A 14262-nucleotide genomic window follows, 5' to 3' on the forward strand; every position below is an offset into this window, starting at 1 on the left:
ACTAAACTTAACAGATTACTCTTTAATTGAGTTGGATTTGTCTTGTTTAAGTGGTACTATATATGAACATGCTTACTCGTGTCTGTGCATCACTCGTGTTGGGATAAATACTGCCTGACCACAACTTTAGTTAGATTGAGTACCACCTCTAATTGTTGCGTGGCCACCTTACCCAAGATAAAGATGATCTCTACTGAATGAGCTTCCTCCTCTATCTATTGGAACTATAGCCTGAGAAGTCCATCGCTAACTGACCATTTACGAATATGCCCTGACTGACCACACTTATAACAGACTCGGTCCAAATTCAACCTCTGTGCTGAAGTAAAGGAGGTGGAATATCTTTCCTAATAGACGTTGACTAGTCTCATATGCACCCCTAGATGATACATGCATGGCGGACTAAACATGGTAGCTAGAATACTCCCGAGAAACAGGTTCCAAAGGAACTAGTCCATTAGAAAATGACCCACTGAAACTACAACCTTTCTTTGAATAAAGTCCAGTTTTACACCTTCTACATTCTTAGCGTGCTTAATCATCTTCTGAAATGACTTATCCGAAGATACTATATGTAGAGTTTCAAACTGGAGTCCTCTATTTTTTCACGACCCAAAGTACACCAAAGACGTGACATGGCGTATAGGACCCCGAGAGGCCCTACACAAGCCACAAGCCTCTTAACATGTATCATATAAGATAATAGAATTTAAGAGTTCGAAAGACAGTTTATATCATAAAATGTTTGAAGAGAAACAAAGTGAAAAATCTAACGTAATCTCCGAGTCATCTAGTACATCAAAGAGTGATTGGGAAGTAACACATGCATCACATACAATACGGAAAAGTAAAGACAATAAGCAATAAAGGGTTTGGTCCTCGGAACATGAGGACTCACCAATCTTCAAATCTACTAATGTGATCACTAGCCACAAAGATGTGGGATAGGAGCGTCGGACCCTACATTAGTGAAACAATGTAGGCAAGAGTATGCGTTAGTAAAAAGAATGTACCAAGTATGATAGCCATGCATAAAATATATGAAATCATACTAAAAGGACTTGTCGTGATATGCAAACACCAAGTTAAAACATACGATAAGAGGTTAGAAGCTCATGGTCAATGCAAGTAAAAATCATCTTTGAACACATGTATGATACTTCTAGAAGTAACCTTAAATCATTATTGTGGGAGATTTACCTTTAACCGACATAGAGACCACGTGAGCTATAACATGGAATTTGGTGTCTACCCCACACCGAAAAGGGGTGTCAAACTTGCCAAGGTAAGGACCAATAACTTCTAGCTTACGTGGATCCACTAGCTAATGTCTATCTAAGACAATCATCCTATGGTGACACATAGTTTATGGGACATGAGTATTCTCCACTTGTCCACTCGATGCTAAGAATAAATCCACGGAATAGTCATTAGTCTTAACTTATCATAACATTCATAAGACATGGGTATTCGCTAGTTGTTCATGGCGTGCTTCACACTCATGAACAAGATTCTACTCGATGTGGCTTATGAGACATCATAGGACCTTTCTAAATTGTGTGTTCCAAGTTTGTCACGACCCAAAGTACACCCTAGATGTGACATGGCGTATAGGACCCCGAGAGGCCCTACACAAGCCGCTTAGAATGCTTCATACAAGATAATAGAGTTTAACAGTTCAAAAGACACTTTATATCATAAAATGTTTGAAGAGAAACGAAGTGCAAAATCTAACAGTCTCAAAGTCATCTAGTACATCAAGAGTGTTTGGGACGTAACACATACTATAGGAAAAAGTAAAGACAATAAGCAATGAAGGGTTCGATCCTCGGAACATGAGGACTCAACAATCTTCAAATCTACTAATGTGATCACTAGCCACAGAGATGCGGCATAGGAGCGTCAGACCCTATATTAGTGAAACAATGTAGGCAAGAGTATGCATTAGTACAAAGAATGTACCAAGTATGATAGCCATGCATAAAAGATATGAAATCATGCTAAACATATTTTTCATTATATGCAAATACCAAGTTAAAATATAAGATAAGTGGTTAGAAGCATAATCGAGATCATGGCTAATGCAAGTAAAAATCATCTTTGAACACATGTTAGATACTTCTAGAACTAACTTAGTTCATTATTGCGAGAGATTTACCTTTAACCGACATAGAGACCATGTGAGCTATAATATGGAATTCGGTGTCTACCCCAAATCGAAAAGGGGTGTCCTACTTGCCAAGGTAAGGACCATGCAGTTTTAGCTTACGTGGATCCACTAGCTAATGTTATTTAAGACAATCATCCTATGGTAGAACATAGTTTATGGGACATAGGTATTCTCGACTTGTCCATTCGGTGCTAAGCATAAATCCTATGGAATAGTCATTAGTCTTAACTTATCTTAACATTCATGAGACATGGGTATTCGCCACTTGTCTTATCATTAGAGGACATTGGTAATCGCCGCTTGCCTTATCATCCATGGAAGGCACATCAAGTAGCTAATTCAAGCTAGATTTCATTAGAATAGCTCCTAAATATTGATTCAAAGTTTAGTCGAGAAAACCTTTCAACCCTAAGAATTCTTATGTGAGAAAACCCTTTCACATTCATACATTGAGTAGTATGTGAGATACAATTTCACAATAACAACAACAACATTGATGCTTTACTCTCAAAGAAACTTAAATCACTTTTCATCAATTTCATAAAGAACATGCATATCTTCATAAAATCATTTTTCATAGTTCAAAACCCACATCATATCATCATATTCTAGAAATCATAGGTCTTGCATGGGTTCATGGGAAATTCAACTTAAAACATGCAATTACCTCAAGTAATGGATAAGAAAACATAAAACAATCAACTAGATCGTAATTGAAAAAAACCCATCAGATTGCTTCAATAGGTGATTCTAACTTGCAAAATTGGAGAATTTAGGAACCATATGGAGGAAAGGACTCCATAGGTGAATACTATCATACCTTGATGCCTAAAGCTTGCAATCAATGGTGAATTTGGAGATTTGATCTTGAAATCATAGCCTTCTCCTTCAAGCTTTAGAGAGAGAAATATTTGTGAGGATGAACTCTGTCAACTTTTGGAATTTTAAGAGAATGAATTGAATTGGATGATTTTGGGGTAAAAATTATTATATAAGGCCTCGGGTAGAGGGTAAAACGACATAGTATTGAGTTAAATTAATTGGAAAAAGACCAGCATACCTCTGACTTAAAGCCGACGAAGTTCCTCTAAAGATGGGCTTAACTGGTCGTCTAGATTATCACTGCCCATTAAGTGGGTCATGATGATGCCCTACCCGGTAGGGTCTCACTAATACGTGCATAAATTTTTACTCCTAGATCAAAATTAGGCAAACTTGGTGGTGTTGGAAAGAGGACTCAAGTATCTTTAATTTGATAGGTCATGGGACACCTAATTACGGACGACTTCATGGTCTGTGTGAAGCTTCATGGACTGCCTAGACGTCTGTGATCCTTTACAGTGGCTTTGGATGACACCCTACTGACTGGTGACTTGTACGACCCCCTTGACAGGTTGTCCAAGTCACCACGAGCCGTCTGAGGCGCTGTCTAGGTGACCCCTGCCTGGGGCAGCTTCTGGAAATTGTTCACGAGCCCTTTAACGGACCATAGTTCCCTACAGGGCCTGTCTAGGTCCATGATACATTTTGGGTTCATGACTTGCCTGTTTGACCCTTTCTAGCCTTTTTCAAATCTGAGGTGTTACACATTTAGTCCTCTAACAAGCCTTATGGTCCTATCTTTTTCTATGGTTAGTAGTTGTAGAGGATACCTAGAGAAAGAGTGGAAATGAGCCTTATATGTTATGTCAAACATACTCTCCTTCTCTGTACTAGTGAACTTAATTTGTTTCTTGTTTTTGCAGAGTATGAGAAACATACTTCTTTGGAAAGATAGAATAAAATTGGATTACTTATCAAAGGGGGTGAACCGACAAGTTTGCACTCAACATATGTCCACCATCATAATTTAGCATTCCTCATTAGTAAGTAAGTGATGAACTATACCCCATATATGTCCACTTCCCCCAATATGGAGCTTCTCGTGACAATTGATGATGAATTTATACATATCCTCAAACTTAGTGCCATTAAAAATAGAAGGTTTAATTTTAGTGAACCTCAAGAACATATTGTGCTCATCTCTAGTCATTACTAGTACAATCACCAATCTTGAAAACATACCTGACTGAGAAATTTCATCCATCCGTAGAGACTAAACTTTAAGATACTAAACTACGAGAACTTTGGGCATAGTCCCATTACATGTGTAGCCTCTTAGTAAAGTAATCACCTAAGCTATTATCTTTGAAGAAGCTGGAGCGGGGGGCAATTGCCTTTCGAACAGGTACCTCTACCTCCATTATCACAACCTCATGAGCCTTTCGAAGCGTAGGGGACCTAGTCTTATCTCACACCTGCTCAACAACTAGAGCTCTAACCTCGATTAGGCATGTTTCTCTTCTCCTACCTCTAACTCCACCTCTAGCACATCTTCTACCATCATTCACGGCTACAAAATGCTTGAGAACCTTGGCTCTAGCCTTACTGGAACGTGTTCTCAACATCTGCGAGAGAAAGAGTGAAAAAGTTTAGATATCAATTTGAATCAAATAATAGCACAAAACAAAGGAAAAATTTAGTTTTCCTAGTGTCATGTAGCCTCATGAAGAGAATTACAGATATCTCTATATCATTCTGCAAGATTCTACTAGATAGTATGATGAGATTGAAAAATTTAGGACTCTGGTACAAACCATTTCACGACACAAACCGCCATAAATGACACCCACACCAATTCCTCTGTATGTGAACTCACACTTGCCATTATAACTTATGTCATATCCTAGAAATCTAGAAAGAAATATAAAAGCTCAGCAAATAACTGCAAGTCTCCAAAATAAAGAAATAAAATAGTAGAAGTCTAAACAAAACGTCCACATAATTCAAAAGTCATTATTCTAAAATATCTAACTAAATTGTCTAAGAGTTGCAAATGAGTAAATAATAAATAGTCTCAATGTATGAAAGAAAGACATTAAGAATGAAGAAGATCTGTGGTAGCCTAAACGGAAGTAACTCACTCTCATGTCTAGAGTACGTGGCTAAATGTGAGGTCTCGTATATATCGCAAGATCATAGTCTGCACTCAAAAAAAAAGTGCAGGAGTAGCATCAGTACAATCACTATATACTGATAGGCATCATAGACCGACTAATATTAGTAACAAATATATATTCACACTTTTAGAGCAACTAGACTGGTACTGTCTACATAGCCAAACACATAATTCACATGCCAATAGAGTCATCTCAAAATTATTAACACATCTGTGTGAAAATAAATACTCCATCTGTCCCTAATTACTTGTCCACTTTTGAAGTGGCACACCTATTAAGAACACAATAATTGACATAATGAGTTTACCATTTTATCCCTATTAATTATGAAGTTGATGAATTAAAAACTTAAGATTGTCAAGAAGTTCTACCTTTTTCAATGTAATTAATTGAGGGTATAATAGGTAAAAAAAATTGTCCTTTCTTGATTTATCAAAATGGACAAGTAATTAGGGACAACTAAAAATAAAAAGTGGATAAGTAATTAAGGACACAGGAAGAATATAATTACACCTAATTATGCTTCTAACGTATCACAATTCATCACTTACTAAATGACCAAGTACACTGTATCTGAATCAATACATGACCTTAACTAGCATGTCAAGTCATGAATCACTGACCAAACAATCACCAACCACTTTAAAACATCAACACTCTTATCAAATACAAACAAGTTGATAGAATTATGGAAATCATATACATCCTAGCTTTGCAGCTGTATAATCACTACATCTTACTAGAAAGCTCTAATATTCTGTCAAAATTACAATTGTATACATATGCTAAAGGGTCTTAATCTTTTCCATCTAGTCATGACTTGTACGGGACCCTAGGTGTCTATGTATCGTATCGACATGTTACCTGATCTAACCACACACATAATTGCTCGTCTGTAAGCTCACATCAGACTCGAGCCATTCATTCTCCGAATAGTAAATGTATTCTCCCTATATATGCATAACTCAATATGCTAGTCTTTTCAGTTACCTCTCAGGATAACACATTCAATATATAATAATCACAAGTTCATATTTCATAACATCAGTGAAATAAATAGTTCAATAGTTTACATGTTTATTCGTATAAGCAAACCACTAATTCATCCATAAACAAAAAATCAACTATGTCCGAAGACCAATCAATATGTAATATAGCTGACACTACATATAAGAAACTAAGCAAAGTCTAACTTCAAGTAAACAGTAACTTACCTCAACTAACGAATTAGAAGCGAACAAGCTAAATTGGCGGGACCTTTCATTTTCTTAGTGCCTCAAAATGCTTTAAGTCTAATACAATAATCTAATCTTCTATTTCCTCGAATGAAGGTCTTAGATATTCATACCCACCTAATTCTACCTTTTAAGAAGGTTTAATAATTTATTTAAAGGTTATTTTATCAAACTAGAGGTTTCCATGATCATACTGATCTCATTCATATAGTTTCATCTCCATTAACCACTCTTGGGTCGTTCATATGCACAACAAACTCATTTTATAGGGTTACTTAGTTTCCCAATATCATAATTTAAGGCTAGGTTCATAATTCTATGTTAGAAGACATAATTTGATTGACTAAAATTGAAAACCATGCATAATTAACCTACTCCACATGTTGTCTTAGCAACTAAATAAGTCTGGATTTCATGAAGAACATACTCTTCGATTTTGGAAAAAATCAAATTATTGAAGGAAGAGATGAACAAAAAGTACTCAACTCAAGAGATAAAAACCCTTAATCTTGAAAAAATCACCTTTGGAGTTCTTTTATCGAATATTTTATGTTATGACTAAGTTTGGACAAAACCTAACTTAAAATACAAGTTATTGTTTTCCGACCTTCGCTATGGTGAAGCTATGCATTCTCGTTGCCTTAGCGATGGCGAAGCCTTCCTTTGCTATAGTGATCTCATAATAGTAAAGAAGATCCACTCTCGATTTTCTATTTTCAGATTTCTATCACCTTTTAACCCGGATCTTTACAAGGTTACTATAGCCCTCAACATTCATAACGAAGAGACATGTCATTACACGAATATAAACGATCCACTAAAATGATCCACAAAGTCTACCAAATTTTTACTTCAAATATATAGGAGTGCAATATTTTAAATTGTCTTTAAATTCAACAAGGATCCTTAGGAGTACGATATACAAACTCTTGATCACTACTAGAATTCTCTTCATTTTGCTTTAGTCAAAGAAGTGTCATGCAACGGCTAGAGAAAATGCATCTTCCATACCATCATGGCACGCGAGAAGAAGAAAGGCTGCTAAGCCAGATAGAAAGCCTTGGAACACCAAGACAGTAGCAAGTGTGGCTACTGGAACACGATAAGGCGATGGTACGTGGAATAAAAGTTGTGCCTCGACAAGAAGCTTCGCATCTAGTATGTGGATTCCAATTCCAAACCTGTGACAAAACTGTGGGTTCATGACCTGCTTTACACCTATAGTTTAGAAGTCTTGGGCTAAAACAGAATGAATCCAATCTGGGATAAAACTCCTTACATGGGGAAGTCCAAGCTAGGATTGGGGAATCAGAAAGAAGTCACAGTCTGGGTGGGAAACTCTTCTAGCGGATCAAGCTCTTCTTTTCTTCCTTTATTACGAGATCCAGAAGTAGAAAGAAGTTGTATCGGAAAGGTGGGTTAGTCGCCTAGTGACATCCTAAATCCAATTACTTCACTCCCTTTGAAAGTTGTGCCCTCCTCAGGGGCAAAAAATAGAGTATAGAATAAAAGAGGATAGCTTAGCAGGTAGGTACCACTACCAACACGAAGGAAAGCAACTCGAAAAAAAAATCCCTTATTGTAAGAGGCTGGTGGAAGGTGTGAGATCTGAATCACTGTTTTAGTCTGCTTCTTGTTCGGATGTATCACCTACTTCATTGGAAGAGTTCTATCCCTTAACCGGAGCAAGGAAGGACTGGTTAGGCCCCTTCTATTCCATTCTTTATTTGTAGTGCACTGGACACGCTTAGCCTATCCTTATCTATTCGACATGGTTATCTCAAGCACCCCCGTAGTGTTGATTACAAACCAATTTCTTCTTGTTCTTAGCTGCTTTCTCTGAGTCACCTGATATGGCAAGTGGACCTGAAAGACTGAAAATAACTATTTAAAAGTCACTTGCAAGACTTTTTCAAAATAAAGATCGGGCCATGGACTGGACGATAGAGGGTAATCGTGATATATTGAGAGATTTTGGAATCTTAATCCAAATTAGATTAGTATAGGAATGTGGAATAAGAGTCGGACCCCGATAGGACGGGGAGACAAAGATAAAGATGGTGGGCACAGTAAGCCCTGTAGGTGGAGGTACACGAAGACCACACACATATCTGTTTTGAATCAATATCCCACGTTCATCAGCTCTTCAGGAAGAGAAGGACTCTCTGGGTTCTATATAGAAGTTGCACAATGGTTGGGCCTGAGGATCCACATTTCAATATTATCCTGAGAATCAGAGAGCTAATGAGAAGGGATTGGAGGTGTGAATTGAGACATATTTGGAGGGAATGCAATGTGAAGATGTGTTGGCTAAGCAAAGTATCAGTCCTGCTCCTGGCTTAACCATCATACATGACCCCCTACTGTAATCAGACAATGGAAAAAGAATGATAACTTAGGCGTGACGACACCTAGAGTTGTGAAGGTGAGTTAGAGTGTAATACCTTAGCATGTTCCAAAAAATGAAGTATATATGTCTCTCCCTCATGGATATTCTCCACAGGGGGAGAACTCAGTTTGCCACCTGAATCAGTCCATTTATGGACTTAAACAAACGTCTCGAAATAGGTTTGCCAAATTTGCTTTTGTGGATGCTGGTTTTCTTCAATCCCAGGCAGTCCTTTTTTACTCATCGATGTGGAAACTATTCTATTTTTTATTTTAATATATATTGATGAAATTGTAATCATCGGTAATGATATTCAATTCATCATATCAAACCGTTGATTTGGAGATAGAGGTGACGGAAGAAGAGTATCAGGAGTGGTATATTCCCAGAGCCTTGAGATCTTTCTTTTGCTATTCTCCAGCAGTTCTAGGAGTTCCCGTTCTCACTTTTCTTGATCTTCCAAGCTTAAAACTTGCCTGATTTGAGAGAGGAGAGACAACCATTTGATGCATGACAATGGAGAAAAGTACTATATGATTTATGTTTCCTATGCAGCTAATAAGTTATGGATGATGATATGTGATGCATGCTTTGACTTCCAAGGCTTGACAGGTCCTTTTGGTCGATTTCCAGTTGATTTCCTCAACCTATCGATTGAGTGAGTTGGAGAAGAAAATCTTAGAAGGATAGCATGCCTACCTTTCCTTCTTTTGTGTGGCCTAGATTTGATCTGTAGGAGCTGAGGCAGAGGTTTCTGTTGCTTGCTTCACCGCTTGTGCAGGCCTCCGTCAATTCCTTTGAGTTTCATTCTTGCGTGATACCACATCCGATTTGATTGAACTCACGGATCCATTCTCCAAGGAAAGGCAGTCTACTGACTAGGGTTCCAAGAATTTACCCAGGCTTTCTTAACGTGTGTGATCCAGTTGTAGAGCCTATTATGGTTGTCGAATGGGCCTCATCCCACGAACCTAATAGTTGGATCCATGATGAGACATGAGAAAGTTGTTCATTCCGGTCATTGAGCTCAGATTGAGGATTGATTGATCTAAATCAAGCGATAGAAAAGTTCCTCGCGCGAACTACTACTACTAGAAAATGGTGAGACCATTAGTGAAAGAAGGACCAAGGAGGATCCTATCCTAAACTCCAAAAAGTCGACTGACTCTTAGTTGTTTATGCCGCGGATGCGGAAGGCCATCCTAATAATAAGGTCTTCCCTGTCTCGAGAAAGGGTCCTCCCCTCTTTTTCCAGGGTTTGAATTAGAGTCGAGTGATGAAGCTCATGATTCTGCCGTTAGTGAGAAGCAAGTAAACTCTATAGCCCTAAACTAAAGGAGTAGGTCAAGCTTATTCGGTGCCTTCTTTACGACTTTCGACCAAATTGAAGAAACTCTTGTTTAGTCAGGACGTCGTTCCCATCCCTTGTGGTGCTTTTTCAACCCCTTGCTTTGACTTGGTAAATTGCATCTGGATTCGCTCCAACCCCTATTTTCTCGGAGATAGCCTGGTTTGAGCTAGAACAACAGATTCGTAAGCAAGAGCGTATTTCACAATTGATTCAACAACAACCATTTAGGGCGCCTGGGTATGTTATAGAAAGGGGAGGCGGAAGCATCGAATGGCGAAGAGAGGCGGCTCGGCAGGGAAGGAATGGGAAATCGTGGGTACCGGCTCGCCGAAGACTCATTCTTTCCTCGGGGATGACTTCTTGCTGACCTAAACTCAAAAAGGTGAGAACTCTCAATTGAATGTGGTGTATACATATTAGAGTTATATTATTACTTTGTCTAAAAAAAATTCAAATTTACGGACTTGTTGATCCCTTTCTTCGATCCATTTATCCGAATTCAACTTTTTCTTCTTCTTTTTGACATGTGTAGCCCGAAAGAGCTCATCATGAGTCGGCATGCGCCCCCAAGTTTTGGCCTTCAAATAAAATTTAATCAAACTTAATTAATCAAGATTTAATCAACTCTATACAAACATATAAATTAGAAGGTTAATAATTCTACTTACCAATTTCTTAGTTATAGCCTTTTGGCTCTTTCCATCTTAGTCTGCAACGCACCACATTTTCCTTCCCTCTTGGTCTTCTTTGCTTGTTCAAACTTATATTTAAATTTAGGTTCCTCCTATAAGCCTGAAGATCCTAACTTGTACATTTTATGATGTAAATTAGTTTGGCTGCGACCTAGACACTCAAAGTACCAAGTTCCTTGAGCAACAATGTAAGAAGATTAATTGCGAAATAATAAAACAACACAAGTATTTAGCGTGGAAACTCCATGCTAAAGGGAGACAAAATTCATGAATTTTTTTCAAACTTTTTCACTAAACTCGAGCCTAAACTTCTAGAATCAGTTATCATACTCCAATTCCGGGAAAAAAAAAATATTGCTAAACAATTCTCTTTGCAATAATTCTTTTTCACATTTTGCAAGATTTTATCTTTTTAGAATTATTACATTTATACACAGATTTCTTCTTTTTTGTTTTGACCAATTTTATGTGGGAAAATCACCCAAAAGAAGAAAGAAAATACTAGGTAACTATACTGGTAGTAGATAAAAATTGTGTTTGGGGGATGATATCAAGGATAGAAAAGTTTAGCAAATAAAAGCTCATTCCATGTATCTTGAAGACCAGGCAAGCACCAATGTACACAATCGGCATAGCTAACAGGATTCGCTAATTGTTCTGCTGTTAATGGACTCCATTGCTTCTTGTAAATTGATGTGTGTGCATCTTTTCTGTAACTCGAGAGTTGTGTTATGTTGAGAAATGTAATCGGCACCTTTGATCTACGAAACACTTGTCCAATCACTTCCATTATGCTTTTTCTGCTATCTGATCCCCAGTAACTCTGATCCTCGATCATTGTTGTTTCATTGTAACAGTTCATATTTGGTTCTCCACCCCAATCTATGCTCCTGCAAAAAATGATATTCATACATTTTATATTTTACCCTCAAATTTTAATATGAGATATAATTTTTCAAAGAAAATTGAATTGTTACTTTTGATGGGAAGGTGACATGCTAGTGAAAAAGACTCTGGTTTTCTTTGGATCCATGTTCTTTTTCACCCATCTCAGCATACTCTTCATTCCCATTCGATATGCATCCTCTGTTGATACCATTGCTATATCCTTCACTTCATCGTCAAAAGACCCTTGCCTGTGTCAATTTCATGTTTCTATCATTATTAAATAGAAGAAAGAAACAAAATCAAAAGAAATGAGAGGGGATAGATAATTACAAAATCTTGAATTCCAGGCCAGTCATCCACCAAAGGTAAGTATTGAAAACGACTATATCAGCGCCTTTCCAATTCTTTCCATGCTTATTGATTGAGCCTTTTCGTACTACTCTATCGGATATTCTATGTACAACTGCATCGTCTGAATTTGATTCTAGAAGAAATGGTGCCCAGTAGAATTCAATAGTAGCGTTGTAGTCCTGCAGTATTGATTAAGTTCAAGCTAGGAAACATTCAATAAATCGACTTAGCTAGTCATAAAATTGTATATGTAACTTTAAAATGACAGCACCTTAGCAGTGAAAACAGTGAGGGAACCAAAAGTTTCCATGGACTTGGCATTCTCAGGTATGAGTCTATGGAGAAGACAAACCATCGAAATATATTGTCCTCTGTTTAACGAATCTCCCACGTATAACATCCTCTTCCCACGAAGGGTTTCCAACATTAGTGTCGCATTGAAACTGCAATATTATGGAAATACTTAGTCGAGCTATATCATTGATCATATTATGGAAATAACATGAAAATCTTAGCCTTTTATATCAGAATATAAAACAGAGAAATTGAACTACACAATAAACCAACATTATCAAATAAAGACAAAGAGTATAATGTAGAAATTAACTAGCGATAATCATTTCTCAAAACCAAAAATAACTAGCCGGCGAGTCACTAGCTATAGACTCAGGGTTCTTTTTTGTGGCGTCACTCTTTATGTCACGTCTGTGACAGATCCAGAACTTAGAGGTTATGTTTCAATATATGTAAGTACTTATTTTTCACTCTCATGTATTGTAATAGGAACTACTGAATGCTTAGATCTTACATCATCCTGACCAGGAGCCAGCTGGGGGGCTAGGGGTTTCGTCTGAATCCCTCTTCAACGTAAAATTACGTTATTTATATATGATTAAAATTATTGCTTATGTATATAATATATTATATGTTGAACACCCATCGACTAGTTGGTGTGTTTATTTCTTCATATTTTGAACTCTATGAAAATCTTGACTCCGCCAATGATCCTGATCCATCAACTTGATCAAGTTAAAGAACACTTATTTATAACTATAACTAATGTCCAATGATATGTTGGTGGCCTAATGATAAGTAGATAGCAAATATGAGAAAAATAGAGTTAAAACTTAAAACTAAACGTGCCTTGGAAGAGAGCAGCCATGAGGTTGCCATCTCCATTGTCGATAATCTTTGTCTGGCCTGCCTTGTTTTTGGCAAGTCAATTGTGGCTGTATGTAAGGACACTCCTCTTCCTCGTACAGTGGCCGGCTATCATCATGAACCCACCTACCACTGAACACGTCGCAGCCATCCTCTGTCTCTCCAATGGCAAATGGCAACTTCTTGTTCTTGTCTACAAAAATTATTCACAACACAGTCAACATCCAATTTTAATGAATTACAATTGCGTTGATAGTGTATATAAGTTAGTAACTCTTTTAAATAATGTTTGTGCATTCAAAAATGTACTAACAATTACTTACTGATTCTTGAGATTGAATTGGGAGAAGCAGATAGACTAGAATACTCAAGCTGGCTAAAAATGCAGCTAAAATCCTCACTATAAAGAATGGTAACGAAAACAATGAAGGCTAATAGAGTGAATAGGAAAGGAGAAAGACGATTCTTTCGGAGAATCGAAGAAGAAGAAGAAGAAGAGGGAGGTGGCTTCATTGCTTTGAAGCCTTTGGCAGCAGAGTGACTCTGTTTTTGTGTATGTTTTTTTTGTTCTTCGTTTTAGTTAGGTAGTCTATAGCTGATTAAATACAAGAAACAATATTGGTTACGTTTGAATAACCTTGACAAGAGGTTTATTTCCAGCTATTAAATAGTACTCTCTCCGTCACATTTCATATGAGTTAGTTTGACTCGACAAGTAATGTAAGAAAAAAAGGAAGCCTTTTGAAATTTATAGTCTAAAATAAGTGATACATATTTGTATGTCTATAAATCATTTCATCAAGGAAAGTAAGTCATATAAACTGATACACTGAAAATATATTATTACGGTTTGAAATCTCTTAATTTATTAAATTGGTTACTTGCTACCATTATCGTTATTATTAATTTTGTGGTTTCATCATTGTTATATTAGGTTTGAAGGAAAATTGATAAAAGTAAAGGGCATGAGGAATAATATATGGGTTATACACTATTTAAGCAACGTAGTTAGTAGTTGAGTTCATT

General features: G+C 37.1%; 1 protein-coding gene across 1 annotated transcript; it reads right to left on the bottom strand.

Annotated features, from left to right (window-relative positions):
• Window positions 1-11348: 11348 nt before the first annotated feature.
• LOC125819275 (protein trichome birefringence-like 33) lies at window positions 11349-13802 on the bottom strand. The gene is made up of 6 exons (XM_049498742.1): window positions 13560-13802; window positions 13219-13429; window positions 12347-12518; window positions 12055-12254; window positions 11814-11972; window positions 11349-11726 (listed from the first exon to the last, which is right to left on the bottom strand). The coding sequence occupies exons 1-6, from the start codon at window positions 13747-13749 to the stop codon at window positions 11387-11389; spliced, it is 1272 nt and encodes a 423-aa protein (XP_049354699.1). The 5' UTR covers window positions 13750-13802; the 3' UTR covers window positions 11349-11386.
• Window positions 13803-14262: the final 460 nt, after the last annotated feature.

The sequence above is a fragment of the Solanum verrucosum genome, unplaced genomic scaffold (genome assembly GCF_900185275.1).
Source record: "Solanum verrucosum unplaced genomic scaffold, falcon-dt-bn FXZP01000207.1, whole genome shotgun sequence".
Taxonomy (NCBI): domain Eukaryota; kingdom Viridiplantae; phylum Streptophyta; class Magnoliopsida; order Solanales; family Solanaceae; genus Solanum; species Solanum verrucosum.